Here is a 24,142-nt window from a genome sequence, read left to right as displayed (position 1 = left end):
GGAATATTTGGAAGATCAAGAACCAAGGAACCAGGTTGCGCCAATATCAAAGATGGCACCGATCCCGTAAGCTTCTCTGGCAGCCGTATCGAAAGCCGGAAACCGTGTGGTGCGTGTACATTTTTATATTTTATACTTATTGCTTGATGCTGATGCTCCTGTTTGTGTTTTATTAATATTCTCTCACTTTGTTCTCCTGCAGGTATGACAGGCCTGAGGGGTGAGGGGTCACGGTGCTGTGGATTGTGGGACGGCCCTGAGCGCTGACTGGCCTTTGGAGGACTCCGCCCGAAGACGTGGAGCGATGGCGCCGAAAGGGAGCAACAAGCAGCAGTCGGAGGAGGATTTACTGCTGCAGGATTTCAGCAGAAATGTCTCGGCCAAATCATCGGCGCTGTTCTATGGGAACGCATTTATTGTGTCGGCCATTCCCATCTGTGAGTAGCCGGAGCGGAGGGGAGAGCGCTGGCTGGGTGTAGTCTCGGTGCCTGCACCGGCGGGGGACACCTCACCTCCCTGGGGTGGTGATGTGGCAGCTGGGGCTCGTTATCGTGTCTAGTGGACATGGGAACGGGAGCAGACTCCCGACCCTCCTGCTGCCCCTGGCATTCGATATGACCATGTCTGTCTCAGGCCTCGTCCCTTCTGGTGCCAATTCCACATACTGTAATCCCCGATTTTACAAATTACCTCTTCCCCGTACCACGCTTGGCAAAGAGAATTCCAGTGATTTATTCTGCACATGAGTAGCATCCCTAGATTCTACCTGACCTCGTGAATTCCTCCAGCATATTTTGTTTTTCTTTAAATTCCAACACTTGCAATTTCTTGTCTCTTGTACCACAGAATTCCAGTGATCTATCTTCCACAATCCTCTGGCATAGATAATTTCGGTTAATTGAGACACATCGGAACCATTACGTTTTGGCCCAATTAAGCAGTTGTTCCAGTTAGCTGAAGTTCCATGGAAATAGTTAGAAAGGTATCAAAAAGGCAAACGAATGTTTAACTGAGTTACAAATCATGTATTTAAATAAAAAAAAGCAAGTTAGAAAACTACCAATACTAGTACAGTACTATAAAGCTGTATTAGTTCTTAAAAGTTATCGAAGGAGGAATTCATTCATATCGTGCAGCTGTGTTCTTTTGATTGCAAGTAACAAAATCAGTGCAGGTATCTAGTATAGGTAATGAACTGCTTTGAGCAATTACATCCTCAGTCTTCATTTTCACTGTTATATTGAAGATGATTGTTGATGCCTTCAAATTTTTTTGTAGTTCCTTGTTGAAGTAATGAAATAATTTCATTTTCATTCCAGCCATTTCTGGCATTTCCAAGCCTGAATGCTGGAAACTGCAGTGTTCTGAATTGTCTTGCTGCTTATTTCTTGCAAACTTTTGGTGACAAAAATCTCACAAATGTTGACAATACTCTTTTCCATAGATACTGCCTGGCCTGCTGAGTTCCTCCAGCATTTTGTGTGTGTTGCTTGGACTTCCAGCATTTGCTGATTTTCTCTTGTTTGTGACAAAAATTGCTGAGTTTTGAATGCAAACACGTGCAGCTGACACTATTTAAAGACTTCACTCTAAGCATGGTGTGCCTAACAACCACGGAAATGCACGCAATGGACACTAGGTAGAAACTGTTCACCCACAGTCTCCTGCCCCTATTAAGTGGCATAGTATCCCAAATAAACAAAGGGAGTCCAGGATATTTTCTCCATTAACGTTTGGTCTTTAAGAGTTGTCCCAAATATGTGGCTGCCCTGATTAACCAATGGCCCAGTGAACTGGAGTGCACTGTATATAGTGTACTGAGAATTCTAATGATATACCTTGCACACCCTAAGGCACAGAGAATTCCTGTCATTTTCCCCTCTGCGTGAGGTTCCTTTGTACCTCAGATTTTAAATGACTACTTCTTAATGTTGTAAAGGTGTCCTCATCAAATTTACTACCTCCTATAGGATCTTATCTTTTAAAAAGATCTCCCCTTCTCTGAACTCAAAGAATGTAGGTCTAATTTCCTAGGCCATTCATGACAGGACAATGATTTCATCTCAGGAATTGGCCTACTAAATCTTTTTCCAATGCTACCACATCCTTTCATATATAAAGGAATTAGCACTGTTACCTACTCAGGTGTGGCCTTGCAAATGTAAAAATACTAATCTACTTCTAAACTCAAAACCTCTTGCAATAAAGGCCAACATCCTATTTACATGTCCAACCACATGGTACATTTGCCTGCTTTTTTGAGTTTATCTGCACTTAAATCCCTCTGTTTACTCTTAACCTTTCTCCATTTCGATAAATTTACTTTTAGATTTGTTGAAGTGCATCTATCTTATCCTGTCCCACATTAAATTCTATTTGGCAAGTTCTTACTCATTCACTGAACCTTCAGTCACATAACATTTTTAATATCGTCCCACTTGATAGTGATATTTTTACAAGTTATCCCTCACTGGAATTAATCCTAACAGGTATCTTTGGGATGTTGTCAATGTGACTTGTGGGTAAAATATTGGACAATATGGATAAATAATAATGGGTGCGTGATGGAAGCAAATAAATGGTCTTGGAATATACATGGGCATGGAAGAAGATGCTATTAAAATATTCTTTCTGGTAGGGGTAGAGTCACAAGACTGCTGTTGAGATATAACTGAAGTGTGAGTACAGTTGCAAAAACTTAGAGGATAAGAGATCAGTTCTGTAATATGAATAACATCAGAACTGTAGCATTTTTATTTCTTTTTTAACCTCTACAAAACAAATACTTTATATTTGCTAATACTGCCACAATGTACAATCAGGAAACATACCAATCCAGTTCTTTTTTTAGAAGCAAGGTGCAGTAATTGTACTCAAATTTTATAGTTTTAAATCATTTTGGTTATAAATATTCTCATATTTCTTTAGATGCCACTTAAGGTTTTGCTAAGGTTACTTTTCTATAAATGTCAAATTTTGGAGAGAATAAGACATAGGAGCAGAATTAGGCCATTTGAGCCATCGAATGTTTTACCATTCCATCATTGCTGATTTATTATCCCTCTCAAGCCCATTCTCCTGCCTTCTTGTAACTTTTGACACCATGACTAATCGAGAACCTTTCAACCTTTGCTTTAAATATACCAATAACTTGGCCTCTACGGCTGTCTGTGGCAATGAATTCTACAGATTCAACACCATCTGACTAAAGAAATTCCTCCAAATAGAAGTTGGTATCTCAAGACATACTATTGATCAAAGTTTGGAATTCATAATGGAGTATTTTGCTTTCAGGTTCATATAAAACAATAACTTCTATTTGTGCATCTTATTAAATAAACTTAATAGCTAATGTATAGCTAAAATTCCCATGGTCAACATCTGGATAGACCATAAAGCCATATATTTCACTACTTTTATGGCTTTTACGTTTGTTTTTTATCTTGAACGTGATCCTGGAACTGTTGGAGCCTGTGATTTGCAGTTTAGAGATTGATTAGGTGTTTCAGCGCTCTGCAGTCTCCGAGAGGATTCCGGAAGACAGGTGATGTGTCCTTGTGGGGAGAAGACTGCGGGACGGGGCATGAGCCGATGTTTGACTGCATTTCACCGATTGAAGCTTCCATTGTCCGCTGATTAAAGCGACAAGGGAGATTCAAACACTGAGGCCAATGCAGAAGGTGAACACCAGCTGCCTGCCCTTTGATAGCTGGCGGGATCGCGCTGCTGCCAGGGAAGGGAGACTGCCTTTTGTTCACCAGTGGGATTGCTTTGCTGCTGGAGAGGGGAGACTGCGTTTGATTGCTGATGGGATCACTCTGCTGCGAGAGAGGCCGCCACTGTGCCTGGAAAATGTTACCAGGTTTTCTGCATTTTGGATATGGACTTGGACTATGGACTTTCTTTTGTAGTCTTATAATCTTTTATATTCTATATTTTTCGCAAGATCTAACTTGTTTTTTGTGTAAGGGGGATTTGTGGGTTGATGATTGTGCTGCCATTCTTTCTTAGTTTTGGCTATCTGGAGAAGAAGAATTCCAGAGTTGTATACTTTGATAATAAATTAACCTCTGAAGAATAATGTTAAGAATAGTTCTCCTGCTCGGAGGAATATGAAATGGGGAAAATTTCTTTGCTCCAGCATCATCAAATTGCGAAGGCGCTGGGCGAATAGAATTAAGTTATAATGCCTTTAGATTGCCAGCGCACAAAAAAAAGTTAACTTCCCTTTTCATTGTATCTTCAAAAGTCAAAGGATTTTGTTATTCATAGAAATATAGTAGAATTTGCAAGTATAACACTTTCACCATACAATTAATAGTGCTTTTTCCGGTTTTCGTAGTTCTTGTGTGTGAATGAAGATCAGTAAAGCTTGTTTTTTTGAATAAAGCCTTAATAGGAAGATTTTAATGTCAAAATCATCATTTTTATTAATTTTACACTTACACAATGGAGCAAAGTGGTTAAGCTAAAGTTCTCAGCTTCCCCAGCCTTAGTGCCAAAGGAATTGTGAATATTTTTTTCCCATCTCAGGTGGAATTAACAATGTTCATATTTTTTTGAAGCTTTCTACATGAAAATAGACTTCTGTGGCAAATTGTTTAAAAAATCTATTTTAAAGATAAAATTTAATTTACTGCAAGTAGAATTGAAAATTTAAATCTGCATTACTGCTGTATGTCAATTCTTGCTGCTAATTTGTGTTCTGGATTATGAATGTAATTATTTTCAATTTTATTCTTGCAGGGCTCTATTGGAGGATCTGGCACATGGACCTTGTCCAATCTGCAGTTCTGTACTGTGTTATGACCCTTATTAGCACCTACCTTGTGGCATTTGCCTACAAAAATGTAAAGTTTGTCCTGAAGCACAAGTAAGTATTTTCTGGATAGCCTTTATTTGTAGTTTTCCCTCGGAAGTGCTGCATATTATTAACAGAAGTCTGTGTGTCTAGGGTGGCGCAGAAGAGAGAAGATGCAGTTTCCAAGGAGGTCACCCGGAAACTATCAGAGGCTGACAACAGGAAGATGTCTCGCAAAGAGAAAGATGAAAGGTATTTTAAATTTTGTGATTTTAGTATAGTAGATAATATTTTGAAAGTTGAGTGTTACTAAAGTTCCATGCTAAAGTTGATGCTGTAAGTTGAATGTAAAATAGAACTGGACTAAGTTAAGTTTTACATTATAATATTGTAAATTGCTTTTTGATGCAGAGTAACCCACTACCAATTGGACTCTAAAGAGGACTTATCAAACCACCATTTTAATGTATACTTCTGTAGTTAGCCAACAATTTGAAGACGTTCAAGGACACAGTCTTTCTTCAGTTGTTCATGATAATGCATTATAGCTCTTGCTATTGCATAGAAAGTACAGATTTATAATATTTTGATTAGTTTTAATTACCTATTCAGTGGTATGTTGGATTGTTTCTTTACCTTTTCTGAGGGTTGGTTTTGAATCTAGTTGGTTATGTAGATTTAATGTCACATGAATTTGATATTCTTAGCTTAGTTTCTAAAGTATATTTTGCTCCTAAAAGTGCCACCAAGTCACCTGGTTATGTATAAAAATGGTTAGTTGGAGAAGTGGCAAATACTGACTCCTTTAGTAGATGGAACTTCAGTTATAAGCAACAGCCGAATACACACAATCCTTGGGCATCTAATAATCTGCTGGAGTTTTTATATACTGTATTAAAAAAACTACTGAACATGGATCTAGGTGCTGCAGGAAGTAATACAGCACTACTGTTAGCTGATGCTAGCCACTGCTATTGTACTCCTCATTCCTCTACTCTCCATTAAGGATTTTAAGAAGTAACTCAATACTTAATGAAAACAAACTTACTGGAAGAGCTCAGTGGGTCAAGCGAGAAATGGGTGACAGTTTGGCTTGAGACTCTGCATCAGAAAGGAGGGTGGAGATAGGTAGTTTAAAGAAGAAAAGGGGAAGAGATGCACTGAGCTTGGGTAAAGGATGATGGGCATAAGTAACCAGGTGGGGGGGAGAGAGGGCTGGAGTTGGGGGACGGAGACAGGTGGGTGTTTGGCGGAAGCAAATGGGGGGGTGGGTGGGAATAAAGGGAATGGAGCTGGTGGGGAATGGGAAGGGTAAAGTTGGAGCCAGGACACCAAGGTTACAACTGTTGGGATCTGGTAAATAAGGCAAGTGATTATGGCAACTGTTAGGGAGAAGTGCTGGATGGATGGTATGAGAGAGGGGATACAGGGATGGAGGATACTGGTCACTGCATCTATCATTCTTTGTCACTTCTGCCAGCTGCGATGGATCCCACTACTACCCATGTTGACCCTTCCAACCCCCTTTATGTCATCCATAGTACTGTTCTCTCCACTACTGCCTGGTCTGCTTATCCTTCCCTCATCCCTGGCAATTTCCCCTGCAACTATGGGTGGTGCAAGACTTTAGTCCTCCTATTCCTTCCTCACCACTATCCAAACTCCTGAACACCCCTCCCGGGTGAGACAAAGACTCGTGAGCGCCTCCAACTTCTACTGCGTTCAGTGCCCCAAATCTCTTAGTCGGCGAGGTTACATTTCGTAACTTCAGCACATGAATGTCTATCCTGGTAAGTGAGATCACTTTGTTTAGCATGTGAGACTTGTGGCTGTGAAAACAACCTCAGGTTCTGAGACCTCCTCTGTGATGGTTGTAGGAATTGATTCTGAGACTGCAGGAAGTGGTTCTGACACCTCTGGACACCTTCCTTTTCTCTCTCTGGATCTACTTCAATCCCTTTCTTTTTCTTTCACGCTCCTCCTCTCCATCTCTTCCCTCCTTTTTCTTCAGGTTTGTGCATCTTGATGTTGGGAAGGTGCATTTAGTTCACTGGAGTATTCTCTTGTTAGTCCGTCTATTGCTTTTATTCACTCTGGTCTGTGCTCTGATCTCTCCTCTTGGTTTTGTCATTTACAATGTCATCTGATTAATGCTCTGTTTTTGTATCTCCATTGACTCATTTCTTCTTGGCTTTCCATTCATCCAGCTGGACCTACACCTACTTTTATAAGCAGACTTCGGTCTCCCACTTCAAGTTCATGCAATAAATTTAATGCATGTAGAGTCAATTCTGGTTCTTTATACTCACACAAGCCAAATGCTTACAAATTTCCTAAAGCTTGTTGAATTCTCCAGCTTAAAACCAAACCACATTTTGCAAGTAACTGCCTGATTAACACATCAGAAGCTTTCTCAGATATGTTACCTACAAAAAGTTGTAGTTGGACCACTGCTTTTGTCACTTTCACACTCCCGTGAGCAGCATGGCCCTACTTTGGTCCAATATACTTTCCAACCAGAGGCAGAGAGATTGGCACCAACACCTGTTTGTCTTTTGCTGGGCAATGGTTCACAGTGTTTGGCATGGAGAGAATTATGGCATCATCCAGCACCTTGTTTAATTCACTTTCAGTTGGCTCCATTGCGGGGAACGTGGCATGCAAATAGTGGATGGGCCTTTAATCAAATCATAGTTGCCTCAGCCACTGGTGTCCCCACAATGCTAGTCCTCTTGTTTTTACCATATACAAGATCATTGTGACCTTTTTTAAAAACACAAACAACAGGAATTCTGCAGATGCTGGAAATTCAAGCAACTGTATTTCGCAGTTATGAATGTCCTTTCCATAGGAGTTATCTTTTTTCCAGTACAAGTTCTTCGTTGGACATCTGCCAGCTTCAGTTTAGTATCTTTGAAATGCCCCTCAAGCTCATTTTGTGGAGTGACTGAACCGGTGTCCAATTCTGTTTTAATTAATTTGCGATTCACTTCTGCTGCAAGCCATATTGCTTGGCTATTGTTAATTTTCACACTTAAGATTCCACAAATGATCTAGTGCATCTTTAATCTCATGACTGAATTGACAATGCTCAGGTAATCTCTTCAATTCAGCTACATACACTAAAATGGACTTGCCATCTTTTTAATTCTACTTATGAAACCTAGAGTTTTCTGCAATTAACAATAGCTTTGGTTCTAAGTGTTCCTGCGTCACTTTTACAACAGTAGCAAAGCTCATTTCTGATGGTTTGTTTGGGACAGTCAAACTTTGAAGCAATCTGTATGCCTTTAACCTTAATGCATTTAGCAAAATTAGCATTCACTTCTCGTTGGCTATTTCATTTGCTTCAAAATACTGTTCCAATAGCTCAGTATACCTGAGACAATTACCCATTGTGTAATCAAACTTATCAATCCTTCCAATGTAACTGACCATTTTTGATTTTACCTGATACTGAGTTTATGAACCCTGAATTTTTAGATTTACTGTGTTTTTTTTAAAAAAAAAACTCAATTATGTCTTTCCTTCTGAAGAACATACAGTGCCTATAAAAATTACTCTTCTCCCCCCCCCCTCCCCCGGGATGTTTCATGTATTATTGTTTTACAATCTTGAATCATAGTGGATTTAATTTGGCTTTTTGACACTAATCAACAGAAAAAGCTCTTTCATGTCAAAGTAAAAACAGATCTCTAAAAAGTGATCTAAATTTATCACAAATATAAAACACAAAATTGATTTCATAAGTAGTCACCCCCCCCCTTTAATATGACAGCAAATGATCATTGGAACAGCCAATTGGTTTTAGAAGTCACATGATTAGTTAAATTGAGATCTGTTTTTGGAGACCTGTGTGCACTCAAGGTGTTTCAATTGATTGTAGTAAAAATACACCTGAATCTGGAAGATCCAACAGCTGGTGAGTCAGTATCCTGGAAGAAAAAAACTATGCTTGAAGACAAAAAAAACACTCCAAGCACCCGACAAAAAAGTATTGAAAAGCACAAATTAGGAGATGGATACAAGGAAACTTCCAAGTCACTGAATATCCCTTAGAGTACAGTTAAGTCAAGAAATAGATGGAATATGGCACAGCTGTAAATCTGCTTGGAGCAGGCTGTCGTCAAGAACTGAGTGACCATGCTGCAAGAAGTGAGGGAGGCCACCAAGAGATCTATGACAGCTCTGGAGGAGTTACAAGCTTCAGTAGCTGAGATGGACGAGACTGTGCCTACAACAACTGTTGCCTGGGTGCTTCACCAGTTGCAGCTTCATGGGAGAGTGGCAAAGAGAAAGCCACTGTCTGGTGGAAAAAAAACTCACATGAAATCTCGGCTAGAGAAAGCGTGTGGGAGACTGAAATCAGCTGGAAAGCGGTTCTGGGGTCTGCTGAAATCAAAATTGAGCCTTTTGGCCATCAGATTAAATGTTACGTTTGTCGTAAGCCAAGCACCACACAAATCAAAAACACCGCCCCTTTTGTGAAGCATGGTGGTGGCTGCATCATGCTGTGTGGATGCTTCACTGCAGCAGGCCCTGGAAGGCTTGTTAAGGTAGAGGCTAAAATGAATGTAGCAAAATACAAGGAAACCCTAGAGGAAAACCTGATGCAGTCTGCAAGTGAACTGCAACTTGGGAGAAGATTTCTTTTCCAGCAAGACAACGACCCCAAGCATAAAGCCAAAGCTATGCAGGAAAGGCTTAAAAACAGCAAAGTTAATGTTCTGGAGTGGCCAAGTCAGAGTCTAGACCTCAATCCATTTGAGAATTTGTGGTTAGGGTTGAAAAGGGTGTTCACTCACGATCCCCATGCAATCTGACAGAGCTTGAACAGTAAAGAACGGGCCAATTTTATTTTAAACTCGACTGTCTCTTCACGTGCCTTTTTTGGCTTGCTAATGCTCCCTCTGCACGTTTTGAATATCTCGGTGCGTTTTAACAGGTCGGTAGCTGTCTGGGGCTTGTTTTAAAATATCTCGTTGCCAGTGTAAGGTTTTGTAACTTCAAAACATTAAACTAATTAAATGAAGACGTGGAGCCCAGGAATACGGTCTAGTTTGAGTTTACTTTAACGGAGGTGTGCCCGTATCACATGGTAATGTGATGACGTATGCAGTTAATGTATTTTTACACATAATCTGTAATTATTTAAACAACTAAGAATGCTTAAACAATATATAACTTTGTTACACATATTATTGAAATACTAAATACACAACAAGTGAGACTGAGTGTGGGTGAGACAGCTGGTTTGTGGAGCACCTGTACTTTGCTTGCAGTGGCCATCCTGAGCTCCCAGTTACATGCTATTTTAACTCCTTTTCTCTTTTCCACTCAACTTGTCCATCCCCTACTTGTTCCATTGTCAGATGTTTGCTAGTTCAACCCACTGGTATGAATGTTGAATTTTCCACTTTCAAAGAACCTTTACCACCTGTTTGAATGTTCTCGCTCTCCTTTCACTCTATCTCCTGTCCTGTTTTTGTTCCCTTTCCCATGTCCTGCAAATATTGTTGCCCCCGCCCCTGTGGTTTCTTCATTTAATACCCACATATTGCAACTGCCATATCCTTGCCCCCATCTGTCTTTTGATCCTCCCTTAATGTTTCCTGTTATCAACTTCCTTCTTTATCAGATTACGGCATTTGTAGCCTTTTTGATCATTGTCCAGCACGTCTCCTCTTTCACCCTCATGTCCTCATCACTTGGTAGCATCTGCTTTCTTTCCCATTGTCTGCTTTCACCTATCACTTGCTTGTCTCTGTAGCACAACTCCAAACTACCATTTTCCCCATCTGCCTCTTCCTGCCTATCGGTCTTTGCCGCTCATTGCTCCTGATTATACTGATTACCTTCTCTCTCCACTCTGTAGAATTCTGTTAGTCTCAACCTGAGATGTCGACTGTTCTTCTGTCCGTATAGATGCTGATGTGACCCATTGCGGTAGTTTTTTTTTCGGTCCAGATTCTAGCATCCATAAGTCTCTTGCAGCTTGGTCTTACTTTTCAATCTGGCTGAGAATGCCTTTAAATTGTATACAGTTTACAAATTCAGCTTTAATGGAACTTGAAATCCAAAACTCGGTGTGCAGTGGGTCTACATGGTAATATGTTAAGATTCTTTTTAAAATCTTGGAAATCTATTTTCAAATGCAAAGAAACTTTTCTTCTCAATGTAAATATAAAACTAAAGTTTCTAAATTTCCTTTCCAAACAATAGAATTCTGTGGAAAAAGAATGAAGTGGCTGATTATGAAGCAACAACCTTTTCAATCTTCTACAACAATACCTTGTTTCTGGTTATGGTGATCATTGCTTCATTCTTCATACTGAAGAATTTCAATCCAACTGTGTATCCTTTTTAATGCTGGTTTTACGATAGATAATTTTGCATTTTCACGATAGTATCATGAACAAAACAGATGAGCTGAGAGTGTGGATCAGTACTTGGAGCTATGATGTTGTGGCCATTACAGAGACTTGGATGGCTCAGAGGCAGGAATGGCTACTTAGAGTGCCAGGCTTTAGATGTTTTAGAAAGGACAGGGAGGGAGGCAAAAGAGGTGGGGGCGTGGCACTGCTGATCAGAGATAGTGTCACAGCTGGAGAAAAGGAGGAAGTCATGGAGGGATTGTCTACTGAGTCTATGTGGGTGGAAGTTAGAAAGAGGAAGGGGTCAATAACTCTAATTGGTGTTTTTTATAGACCACCCAATCGTAACAGGGACATCAAGGAGCAGGTAGAGAGACAGATTATGGAACGGTGCAATAGTGACAAGGTTGTCATGATGGGAGATTTTAATTTCCCCAATATTGACATCTCCCTAGAGCAAGGGGTTTACATGAGGTGGAGTTTGTTAGGTGTGTTCAGGAAGGTTTCCTGACACAGTATGTCAATACGCCTACAAGAGGAGAGGCTGTATTTGATGTATTTGGAAATGAACCAAGTCAGGTGTCAGGTCTCACAGTGGGAGAGCATTTTGGAGATGGTGATCACAATTCTATCTCCTTTACCATAGCATTGGAGAGGGATAGGATCAGACAAGTTTAATTGGAGTAAGGGCAAATATGAAGCTATCAGGCAGGAACTTGAAAGCATAAATTGGGAAGAGGTGTTCTCGGAAATAAATGGCAGAAATGTGGCAAATGTTCAGGGGATATTTCCATGGCGTTCTGCATAGGAAAGTTCCCATGAGACAGGGAAGGGATGATAGGATACAGGAACCATCGTGTACAAAGCTGTTGAAAATCTAGTCAAGAAGAAGAGAAAAGCTTATGAAAGGTTCAAAAAAACTAGGTAATGATAGCGATCTAGAAAATTAGAAGGCTAGCAGGAAGGAGCTTAAGAATGAAATTAGGAGAGCCAGAAGAGGCCATGAGAAGACTTTGGCAAGCAGGATTAAGGAAAACCTCAAGGCATTCTACAAGTATGTGAAGAGGAAGAGGATAAGACGTGAAAGAATAGGACCAATCAAGTGTGACAGTGGAAGAGTGTGTATGGAATTGGAGGAAATAGCGAAGGCACTTAATGAATACTTTGCTTCAGTATTTACGACAGAAGAGAACCTTGGCCATTACAGGGATGACTTACAGCAGACTGAAAAGCTTGAGCATATAGACATTAAGAAAGAGGGTGTGCTGGAGCTTTTGGAAAGCATCATTGGATAAGTCACCGGGATCGGACGAGATGTACCCCAGGATACAGTGAGAGGCGAGGGTGGAGATTGCTGAGCCTCTGGCAATGATCGTTGCATCATCTCAAAGGGGACAGGAGCGGTTCTGGAGGATTGGAGGGTTGCAGATGTTGTTCCCTTACTCAAGAAAGGGAGTAGAGATAGCCCAGGAAATTATAGACCAGTGAGTCTTACGTCAGTGGTTGGTAAGTTGATGGAGAAGATCCTGAGAGGCAGGATTTATGAACATTTGAAGAGGCGTAATATGATTAGGAATAGTCAGCATGGCTTTGCAAAGGCAGGTTGTGCCTTATGAGCATGATTGAATTTTTTTGAGGATATGACTAAACACATTGAAGGTAGAGCAGTAGGTGTAGTGTATATGGATTTCAGCAAGGCATTTGATAAGGTACCCCATGCAAGGTTTATTGAGAAAGTAAGGAGGCATGGGATCCAAGGGGACCGTACTTTGTGAATCCAGAATTGACTTGCTCACAGAAGGCAAAGGGTGGTTGTAGATGGGTCATGTTCTGCATGGAGGTCGGTGACTAGTGGTGTGCCTCAGGGATCTGTTCTGGGACCCCTCCTCTTCGTGATTATTATAAGTGACCTGGATGAAGAAGTGGAGGGATGGGTTAGTAAATTTGCTGATGACACAAAGGTTGGAGGTGCTGTGGATAGTGTGGAGGGCTATCAGAGGTTACAGCAGGACATTAATAGGATGCAAAATCTAGGCTGAGAAGTGGCAGATGGTGTTCAACCCAGATAAGTGTGAGGTGGTTCATTCTGGTAGGTCAAATATGATGGCAGAATATAGTATTAATAGTAAGACTCTTGGCAGTGTGGAGGATCAAAGCTGCTGTTCAGGTTGACTGTGTGGTTAAGAAGGCATATGGTGCATTGGCCATTATCGATTGCGGGATTGAGTTCGAGAGCCGAGAGGTAATGTTACAGCTATATAGGACCCTGGTCAGACCCCACCACTTGGAATACTGTGCTCAGTTCTGGTCATCTCAGTACAGGAAGGATGTGGAAACTATAGAAAGGGTGCAGATGAGATTTACAAGGATGTTGCCTGGATTGGGGAGCATGCCTTATGAGAATAGGTTGAGTGAACTCGGCCTTTTCTCCTTGGAGTGATGGAGCATGAGAGGTGACCTGATAGAGATGTATAAGATGATGAGAGAGATTAATTGTGTGGATAGGCAGAGGCTTTTTCTCAGGGCTGAAATGGCTAACACAAGAGGGCACAGTTTTAAGGTGCCTAGAAGTAGGTACAGAGGAGATGTCGGGGTAAGATTTTTACGCAGAGAGTGGTGAGTGCTTGGTATGGTCTGTTGGCAACGGTGGTGGAGGCGGGTACAATAGGGTCTTTTAAGAGACTACTGAATATAGGTACATGGAGTTTAAAGTATGTACATGTTCGGCACAGCATTGTGGGCTGAAGGGTCTGTATTATGCTGTAGGTTTTTTGTTTCTATTTTCAAAAAAGAAACAGGCAGAGTCTAAAAAGTAATATCGAAATAAATGGTATTATTGTAATGCTGTCCAGTTGTGGCTAATTTACAAAAACATCAAATGAATAGGTGGAAGATGACAATTTCAGTAATTTGGCAACAAATTTATGAATAAGACCTTTAAGGAATGCTCTAGCTTGCCTGCTTAATGCTGACACCCAATTTATCCATGAACGCTTTGTTGGCTCCCTCAGTTGTCTAAAATGCTGACCACCAAATTTCCCTTTTTATCCTCACTGATCTTGGATGCTACTACCTTATTTTCAAGTTTTCCATCATTAATCATTGACTCCTACCATCTTTTTGTAACCTATCACCCCCTCTCCTGTTGCCTCCTAAACACTTCCCAAAATTCTATTTATGAATTCTCCAATCACAGTAGCATCCTTGCTGCATTAACAAAGCAGCTGTAGTGCCCATAAACCTTGTATGCATCTGTAGCACTGATTCTTCTCCAAAGTACCTCTTCCAGTTACTGGATTTTATAAAATTACGGGATGTAGAGGCAGAATTAACCCGAATAAGCAGAATTAATCAGCAGGGGTCAGAAGCCTTGGGAAACGAGACATGCTGTCTATAGTGCCCAACAACCCTCGTGGCTGCTATCTTCACTGATGTTGGTGGCAGTCTCCTGAGTGCTGTGAGCCTTTCCTTCAAGTGTGGCTTATTGATTTCATCACCTTCTGTTTGCTTAATCCATGCCACTGGGGCAGAAGATGTGAAGAGCCAGTAATTTGGTCTTTCTCTTCCACAGCAAGTCATTCAGGCATGGAAGCAATCAAGCATGCAAAATCTGAATCGTTTTTATAAAATTTATTTTCCTTAATCATAATCACAGAAACTACATCCTGTCCATCTGTGCTTCATCGGGAATGATTGCATTACTTTCCACAGGCTCTAAGTGATTAACATTGGCATAGTTAGCTGATGTTAAGATTTGAATGATCTTACATTCTTGAGGATCAGGTCATTTAGATTTTCAGTCTGTAAAAATTGGCATCCATGATGACAGAATTGGCCACTTAACGACGGTTCTGTGAACTGCAATGTATTTTCACTTCATATGACCAGCTGTGGATGTTCTGTAATAAAACTGCATTTTGCAACTAGTTTTTATTTGCAAGCCTATTACTGTGAGTTTTCTCGTAAGCATTTAGCCGTTGTTTGGATTTGCATGCTAGGCGTCTGACATCATGTTGAAGCACTGGATTGGACCCTAGGCATACTTTTAACATTACAGATTGTGGAACATGTTAAGTATGTGAAGTGAACATGTGAAGTGCTAAGTATGGAATCCTATTCCAAAAATTTGTTTATGATACTAGTTTTGTAAAACAGTTATGTCCCATTGATCGATTTGTAGCTTATAATCATCAGGTATAAAGAACTTCATGGGGCCATATTGTTATATGATTTTATGAATGAATATTGTACCTCAGTGCAATATTGGATTCTTCAGTGTTTTACATTTCTATATTTTTACAAGCAGCACGATAGAGGTAAAGGACAATAGTGGCAAAATAGATGCTTGAGGAGGTCCAGCAAAAACTTCACAAAATATTGACAAGAATTACAGATTACCTTTATGGGTTTATAATTATGACAGGGATTTGTAAGCAGGTCGGGGAGAGAACTATGAGGAAGCAGTTGTATTGTTAAACGTAAAAAGCTTGAAATACTGGGATTAAAAATAACCATCCCTTAATTTACTGTATAGAATTAAGATTTAAGATCAAAACAGGAGGAACGTTAATCACATGACTGAATTGTACCACAACAGTTAATAAAACTTAATTGAAGAAAGGGTATACATGCCTGGAATAGATGTACAAGATTAGGACTATTGCACATTAAGAGAATGTACATCAATATAAGTACATTGACATAAATTATTTTTGCTAAATGCCATTTATTGTTGTCTGAATGAGTTTTCAGAATCAGTTTTATTATCACTGGCATGTGACATGAAATTTGTTAGCAGCAGCAGTTCAATGCAATACATAATCTAGCAGAGAGAAAAAAAACATAAACAGGTAAATCAATTGTGTATATTGAATAGATTAAAAATGTGCAAAAACAAATACTGTATTTAAAAAAAAATGTGAGGTAGTGTCCAAAGCTTCAAAGTCCATTTAGAAATTGGATGGCAGAGGGGAAGAAGCTGTTCCTGAATTGCTGAGTGTGTGCCTTCAGACTGCTGTACCTCCTATCTGATAGTAACAGTGAGAAAAGGGCATGCCCTGGGTGCTGGAGGTCTTTACTAATGGATGCTGCCTTTCTGAGACACCGCTCCCTAAAAATGTCCTGGGTACTTTGTAGGCTAGTGCCCAAGATGGAGCTGACTAGATTTACAACCTTCTGCAGCTTCTTTTGGTCCTGTGCAGTAGCCCCTCCACCACGGAATAACTATAGAAGTTTTTGAGTGTATTTGTTGACATGCCAAATCTCTTCAAACTCCTAGTAAAGTATAGCCTCTGTCTTGCCTTCTTTATGTCTACATCAATATGTTGGGACTAGGTTAGATCCGCGGAGATCTTGACACCCAGGAACTTGAAGCTGCTCACTGTCTCCATTTCTGATTCTTCTATGAGGATTAGTATGTGTTCCTTCATCTTGCCCTTCCTGAAGTCCACAATCAGCTCCTTTGTCTTACTGATGTGGAGTGCCAGGTTGTTGCTGTGGCATCATTCTACTAGTTGGCATATCTCACTCCTGTATGGCCTTGTCACCGCCTGAGATTCTACCAACAATGGTTGTGTCGTCAGCAAGTTTGTAGAAGGTATTTGAGCTATGCCTAGCCACACAGTCATGTGCATACAGAGAGTAGAATGGTGGGCTAAGCACACACCCCCGAGGTGCGCCAGTGTTGATCGTCAGTGAGGAGGATATGTTATCACCAATCCGCACAGACTGTGGCCTTCAGGTTAGGAAGCCGAGGATTCAATTGCATGGGGAGGTATAGAGGCCCAAGTTCTGCAACTTCTCAATTAGGATTGTGAGAATGATATTAAATGGTGAGCTGTAGTTGAACAACATCCTGACATAGGTGTTTGTGTGGTCTAGGTAGTCTAAAACCATGTGGAGAGCCATTGAGATTGTGTCTGCCGTTGACCTACTGTGGCGATAGGCAAATTGCAATGGGTCCAGGCCCTTGCTGAGGCAGGAATTCAGTATAGTCATAACCAACCTCTCAAGGCATTTCATCAGTGTATTTCGACAGAAGCAACTAATTAAAAGCATCTGTCTAGAAATTCAATTACGTGCAAGTTATTCTCCTCTCCCCGCTCCCCCAGACTATAGCACAGGTTGCATTGTATCTAATATGGTCATATCTGGTTAAGGGTTATTCTGATGACCTTGATTTAATATCATTCCATATGCAATGTCTTTTTTGGTGCACATCAAGGAAATGCTGACCTCATTATATTGAGTGTGACCATCATTAGGCACTCCTAGAACATTCTTCCCTTGTTTTCAGTTCCTGATCCGATTTGCTAACACGAGCACGCTGCTCAACTGTACTTGGATTTCTGTCCCATCAGTTAACAGTTTTAAAGATTAGGTTACTAATGGTCCAGAACATTCACTGGAAATGGTGAGTAACAATCGCTGGAAATGTTTGGCTTGTTAAGAAAACAACATGCCTTGGTAATTTTGTTCCTGTGCAGAGGGATAGTTTGTGCTTGATTTAATTCACTGTCTACACCCGGTGCATGTGCAGTTGCAATAACTTGTTGTGGCAGCATGTGAAGGGTTACCTTGGCAACCTCAACTGTGGGATTTCCATGGGGCCGAACAGGCCACAAGTAGCAACTCGGGTCAGAGACCTCCGCTGCTGATTTTTGAAAACCTTGAAAAATACTTTAAATGGATTAAAATAAATCCATTGCTTAATCTGCTTAAATGTTGATGGATCTGAAAGCTGTGTACAGAAATCAACCATTAAGTGCTGCTGTGCAGAGAGATCTTGGGGACCAAGTTCATAGCATGGAAGTGGCTACACAGGTCGATAGGGTGATAAAGAAGGCTTATGGAATGCTTGCTTTTTATTAGTTAAGGCATTAAGTTCAAAAGTCAAGAGGTTATGTTGCAACTTTATAGAACTCTGGTTAGGCACATCTGGAGTATTGCATACAGTTTTGGTCACCCCACTATAGGAAGGATGTCAAGGCTATGGAGAGGATGCAGAAGAGCTTTACTAGGATGGCCTGCTGGGTTCCTCCAGTATTTTGTGTGTGTTACCATGATGCTGCCTGGTTTAGAGGGCATGTGCGATCATGAGAGGCTGGGCAAACTTGGGTTGCTTGCTCTGGAATGGCGGAGGCTGAAGGAAGATCTGATAATAGATTTATAAAATTATGAGAGGCATAGATAGAGTAGACAGGGAGTATATTTTTCCAGGGTAGAAATGTTTAATACCAGAGGGCGTGTATTGAAGGTGAGAGGGGGTATGTTCAAAGGAGATGTGAGGGGTAAGTTTTTTTACTCAGTGGTGGATGCCTGGAATGCGCTGCCCAGTAAGTTGGTAGAGGCAAATACGTTAAATGCTTCTAAGAGATGTTTAGGGAGTGACATGAAGATGGAGGGTTATGGACATTGTGTAAGTAAGAGGGACTAGTTTTTGGGGGATTTTTGATCTGCTTTTTGGATTGTTCAGCACAACATTGTGGGCCAAAGGGCCTGTTCCTGTGCTGTACTGTTCTATGTTCTGATTGTCTTCTGGGAAATAGTGGCATGTTGGTCATTTATTTAGCAGTCTGATGAACATGTATGATACCTGGTGACAGTAACCAACATAATTCATCAGTAGAAAAACATGCCAGGACTTAGGTTTGCATGCCATATTTCCTGCAGGAGTGTTCTGCAGTTGGAATGTGAGGAAATGGTAAGTGTAGTCTGTGGCTCAAGAAAGATATTGACATGTTCATTGATGAGACAGAGAAATGGCAGATAGAATTTAATCCTGAAGACTGAGAAATGGTGCATCTGAGAGAACTAAAGGCTGGGATATAGACAATGAATGATACTACCATAGGAATATATACTATGTTCTACATGAAAAGGAAATCGGCTTTTAAACTCACGAGGGCAAAGGCCATCAACTTTTTGCTGTTGATATTTCTGTAGCAGGCAATTTCTTCTTTATGAGGTCGAGTTGCTAGCTTGACGCTCAACCCAGCACGGATGGAAAGCGTGCCATGGGAGCCGGCTGGGTTCGAACTCAGGAGCCCTCGCTCCTAAGTCCGGCGCCGATGCCACTACGCCACCAGCCGGCATGTTGTACGTGTCTTAAGGAATAAAAAGGGGAAAACACTGGTAAGGTCATTAAGAAGTTGCCTTCTGAACTTTGGCGATGTTAGCAGCAGCTGCGTGTACAAGTGTACTCCAGTATTTCTCTCCAGCTACTTGCCTCATGTCATAGCGATATAATCAGTGTGACTTCTCTCCAAGGGTGCAATTAAACATTAATCAAGCGGTTTCGTTTGGCCATTAAAAAATTGTTCCTCAAACCAGGTACTTGTGCTGCCACACACAAAATGCTGGAGGAACTCAGCAGGCCAGACAGCATCTATGCAAAAGAGTAAACAGAGACTTTTAATTAGGACTGTTCTCCCATCTTTAACCCTCCTCTTCCTGGACACCCTGCTCAGGCCTTCTGCCTGCTCTGGATCTTTTCTTTACTAAATGCCGACAAGATATCAACAGTCTCGACTTCACCGCTCCTCTCTCCAAGTCTAACCTCACTCCTCCCAAACGAATGTCTCCATAACACCATAAGACAAAGGAGCAGAAGTCGGCCATTCGGCCCATTGAGTCTGCTCCATTCTCTCATTTAGTTCCACTCCCCCACCTTCTCACCATAACCTTTGATGCCCTGGCTACTCAGATACTTATCAATCTCTGCCTTAAATACACCCAATGACTTGGCCTCCACTGCTGCCCGTGGCAACAAATTCCATAGATTCACCACCCTCTGGCTAAAAAATTTTCTTCACATTTATGTTCTGAATGGGCGCCCTTCAATCCTTAAGTCATGTCCTCTCGTACTAGACTCCCCCATCATGGGAAACAACTTTGCCACATCCACTCTGTCCATGCCTTTTAACATTCGAAATGTTTCTATGAGGTCTCCCCTCATTCTTCTAAACTCCAAGGAATACAGTCCAAGAGCGGACAAACGTTCCTCGTTAACCCTCTCATTCCCGGAATCATTCTAGTGAATCTTCTCTGTACCCTCTCCAACATCAGCACATCCTTTCTTAAATAAGGAGGCCAAAACTGCCCACAGTACCCCAAGTGAGGTCTTTATAGAGCCTCAACATCACATCCCTGCGCCTATACTCTATTCCTCTAGAAATGAATGCCAACATTGCATTTGCCTTCTTCACCACCGACTCAACCTGGAGGTTAACTTTAGGGAATCCTGTACGAGGACTCCCAAGTCCCGTGGCATCTCAGAACTTTGAATTCTTTCCTCATTTAAATAATAGTCTGCCCGTTTATTTCTTTTGCCAAAGTGCATAACCATACACTTTCCAAATTGTATTTCATTTTCCACTTTTTTGCCCATTCTTCCAATCTATCCAAGTCTCTCTGCAGACTCTCTGTTTCCTCAGCACTACCGGCCCCTCCACCTATCTTTGTATCATCTGCAAACTTAGCCACAAAGCCATCTATTCCATAATCCAAATCGTTGATGTACAATGTAAAAAGAAGTGGCCCCAACACTGATCCCTGTGGAACACCACTGGTAACCGGCAGCCAACCAGAACAGGATCCCTTTATTCCCACTCTCTGTTTCCTGCCAATCAGCCAATGCTCTATCCACGTATGTAACTTCCCCATAATTCCATGGGCTCTTATCTTGTTAAGTAGCATCATCTGTGGCACCTTGTCAAAGGCCTTCTGAAAATCCAAATATACAACATCCACTGTATCTCCCTTGTCTAGCCTACTGGTAATTTCCTCAAAAAATTGTAATAGGTTTGTCAGGCAGGATTTTCCTTTAAGAGAGTCTCCACTCTCTCCACACTAATCCTAACCTCACCACCAAACTCACACATAAAAGGGGGTGCTGTAGTCTGGTGGACTGACCTCTACCTTGCTGAGGCCAGGCAACAACTCTCCTACACCTCCTCTTACTTACCCCTTGAACAGGAGCCCACTAAGGAGCTACAGGCCATTGTCACCTGGGGATTTTCCATCCACTGCCAGCAACCTCATAGTTCCCTTACCTCACACCTCTCGTTTCTACCTCCTACCTTTACCACAGATGTTGCCTGGCCTACAGAGTTTCTCCAGCATTTTGTGTGTTACTTGGATTTCCAGCATCTTCAGATTTTCTCTTGTTTGTGATTACAATGCTGGCATTTGTATTGCACTAAATCCCAAATCAGTGACTAAAAATAAGTTCAATATTTTTATTTATTTGGACCGGATTTTGTCATGCACAAATAATAATACATTCCATTAAAATTCACTTCTACATTGTCTGAAAACCATTGAACAAAAAAAAAGCATTTATTCCTGAGATGTTGCACCCTAAAAGAACACAGGCATTAGCTACAGTTGTATAGTACAACCCAAATCAAAGTCCAAAGATATGCAATATCATCTAATAACTCCTGGCAATTCAATTAGATTGCTATTATAAATCTATTGGATTTATCAATTGTAATGCAACAAATCAACAAAAGAAACAAAGGCATTGTATGATGGAACCAATTATCCGATAGTACACTTGTATCTAATTAAGCTTTTTTGTATATACTGTACAAGTTTTAATCTACTGCAAGTCATTTTGTAAGCATCAAAGTAAAGATACATGAACATCAAATGAAATCTGTTAATCAATCTGAGTGCATAGTACTCTGGTATGTATTGTGTTGTTTCAAAACAATTAAGGATGAGCACACTAACAAACTACCTTAAACTACTTTGTTTCACAGATTTTAATTGATTTGTATTAGATTTTTAAAATCTGTTAACAGGGGAGGGGGTTTTATTTTGCCTAATGATCTTGTCCTACCATTCAGTTTTATCATGGCTGACTTCTGCCTCTGGATTTGCATGGCAAGTTACCTCAGCCAGACACTTTTGAATTGGTTTTAAAGAAACATTGACTTTAAGTATCCACAGCCTTTAAGGGGACAAAAATCAATACTGGTGGCTTAAGCTTTTAAAAAAAAATGATGTAAAAAGGATCTTTGCCAGCAAAGAAAATAGCATTGTACCTGCTCAGGGCCAAATCTACTTCCTGAGGTGCCTTGCCAAAACTGAATATAACAATCTGTTTTACGTTATGTACAACTGAAGTGTTGCTTCACCCTTTTCTACTTCACCCCCTCTCACTACAAAGGCCTTTCAAGTACATTTTCTACCTAATTTGAGTGTTTTTTTTAAAAAAAAGTATAGCGTACTTACATCATTAATTAGTCTGCCTTGATTCCATTGTGTGTAACTTGGCTCTTTCAACTGGCCCACTCACCTTATCCATGTTGCTAACGTTCTGCCTCAAATACGTGATGTCTCTCACCAGTACCTTGTACAAATGTGGTAATACATAGCTCCCTTTGTTAAAATCCAACAGGCTTAAGGTCCCAGTTCAACATTTCTGGGGTCACTAGGGTCACAGTCAGTCTATATATATATTTATTTCCTTCTCTCACTCCCCATTTCAATGAAAGGATTAAAAACTAGACATTTATACAACATAAGCTTTGTGGAGCTTTCTTAAATAAACTTCCATTCTGAACAAGGTATCCAACAGTTCCGGTGAGAAGTTCATACAGTATACTTCAAGTGAATGCAATATAGTTACAATGCAGGTTAACCTTTGATTATTACAGATAGTACCCAATCAAGAACAAGTTAAAACAAGCATTGACTTTCAGCATATTTTACAATGCAAAATAAGGTGTGCAATGTCCATCACTGGATGTCAATTCATTGATGTAAGCACACTTAGCCTCCTGTTCTAAGAAAGTCACAAAAGTTCCAGCTCAGTGCAAGCAAGGAAATGTATATGACTGATCCTAACGCAGGATGAGGTTCAGAAGGGAGGAAAAAGAATACTTGTTTAAGCTTTACCGGAATTAATAAGTTCAACGATACACAAGCTATGAACTTGCATGATCTAATTTTTTTCATGATGCAAAGAGACAAAAGTAGAGCTCAGTTTTGCTGAGTAATAAACTTCAGGAACCACCTTAATAACCCAGGAATGTGCTTCTCAGTAAGGGCACACTCTCTCGTGGCATCGGCATGCACCTGTGGGAATTCAGCAGGGAACAGCTTTAAATTCACATTAACCAGACAGTGGTTCAGCAAGTAAAGAGTACCACTTTCATCATGCATTCCCAGTCAATGTCATGCTTCTTTAAGTTAGGACCTGTAGTCCTTCTTGCTGTATGGTTTGTTGCCCAATATATTGTCAATCTCAGTCACAGTCTGTGTTGTCAACTTTGAGAGTACCTAGAAAAAAATTTCAAAACAGGTCAATTAAATACTGAGGATAGAATGCTTGAAAAGTGGTTAACATTTACTTTGAAATGGACTACAGTCAGGAAAGAATTGAATCCTCTTACAGCTTCTCACAGTACAAAAACAGTCCAGAGTACATAAATATTATTGCATTGCTGTGTGCAAATTAGCTTCCTAGTTTGCAAAGTCCCTAAATAATCTGTGATACAGAGGAAGTATTTTTATCATTGATTAAATCTCAGCCAAGACTCTAACAATATTGTTTACATCCACTTTACTGGACTGATAGGGCTTTGTTTAATGTCTCAATTCAGTGACAGATTGGTGTGACTGATTCAAGGTCCTGGACAAGGTATGTACTGATGAATGCAAATGGGTGCAGGAAGAATAATCAATGAAAAGTTTTTACACAAAATAACTCAGTATGAATCTAACTGCCATAACATGAATTTCACATAATATTTGTATTGATATTCCGTATTCAGTACTGGGCATGCATCAGTTTAGCATAGACTGAACTGAAGCAGTTGGTTATATAATTGACTCTACATTTGTTTTTTAAAATTCATATTAAATCATTTATACCCCTTTCCATTAAAGCAGGAACAGTGGTGAATTTTGATTTGGGCAAACAATAAATTGCAAGATGTGGCTTCCCTTTTACCTG

The 24,142-nt window shown here is 40.5% G+C and overlaps 2 protein-coding genes across 4 annotated transcripts in view; one reads left to right on the top strand and one right to left on the bottom strand.

The window, feature by feature from the left end:
* Nucleotides 1-250: 250 nt before the first annotated feature.
* ssr3 (signal sequence receptor, gamma) lies at nt 251-15,077 on the top strand. The gene is made up of 5 exons (XM_063045806.1): nt 251-437; nt 4,747-4,873; nt 4,955-5,053; nt 11,024-11,155; nt 14,831-15,077. Exons 1-5 carry the CDS (start codon nt 305-307, stop codon nt 14,895-14,897), a joined length of 558 nt encoding a protein of 185 aa, XP_062901876.1. The 5' UTR covers nt 251-304; the 3' UTR covers nt 14,898-15,077.
* Nucleotides 15,078-15,270: 193 nt separating this feature from the next.
* The window catches only part of kcnab1a (potassium voltage-gated channel subfamily A regulatory beta subunit 1a), a 322,363-nt gene continuing 313,491 nt past the window's right edge, over nt 15,271-24,142 (bottom strand). For all 3 annotated transcript variants that reach the window (XM_063045804.1, XM_063045805.1, XM_063045803.1), the window contains exon 14: nt 15,271-23,466. In XM_063045804.1, coding sequence (XP_062901874.1) covers nt 23,377-23,466 — 90 coding nt within the window. In that variant the 3' untranslated portion in view covers nt 15,271-23,376. The remainder of the gene's footprint in view (nt 23,467-24,142) is intronic.

This window comes from Mobula hypostoma, chromosome 4 (genome assembly GCF_963921235.1).
Source record: "Mobula hypostoma chromosome 4, sMobHyp1.1, whole genome shotgun sequence".
Classification (NCBI taxonomy): domain Eukaryota; kingdom Metazoa; phylum Chordata; class Chondrichthyes; order Myliobatiformes; family Myliobatidae; genus Mobula; species Mobula hypostoma.
Note: the sequence above shows the minus strand (reverse complement) of the source record. Positions and strands in the feature narration are given on the sequence as shown.

What these genes read in the sequence shown, in the direction of transcription:
- ssr3 (XM_063045806.1), top strand. Translation starts at nt 305, where the DNA reads ATGGCGCCGAAAGGGAGCAACAAGCAGCAGTCGGAGGAGGATTTACTG. An exon ending in CGCAAAGAGAAAGATGAAAG is followed by an intron (nt 5,054 to 11,023) that starts GTATTTTAAATT and finishes TCCAAACAATAG; the next exon opens with AATTCTGTGGAAAAAGAATG. An exon ending in AAGAATTTCAATCCAACTGT is followed by an intron (nt 11,156 to 14,830) that starts GTATCCTTTTTA and finishes TCATAATCACAG; the next exon opens with AAACTACATCCTGTCCATCT.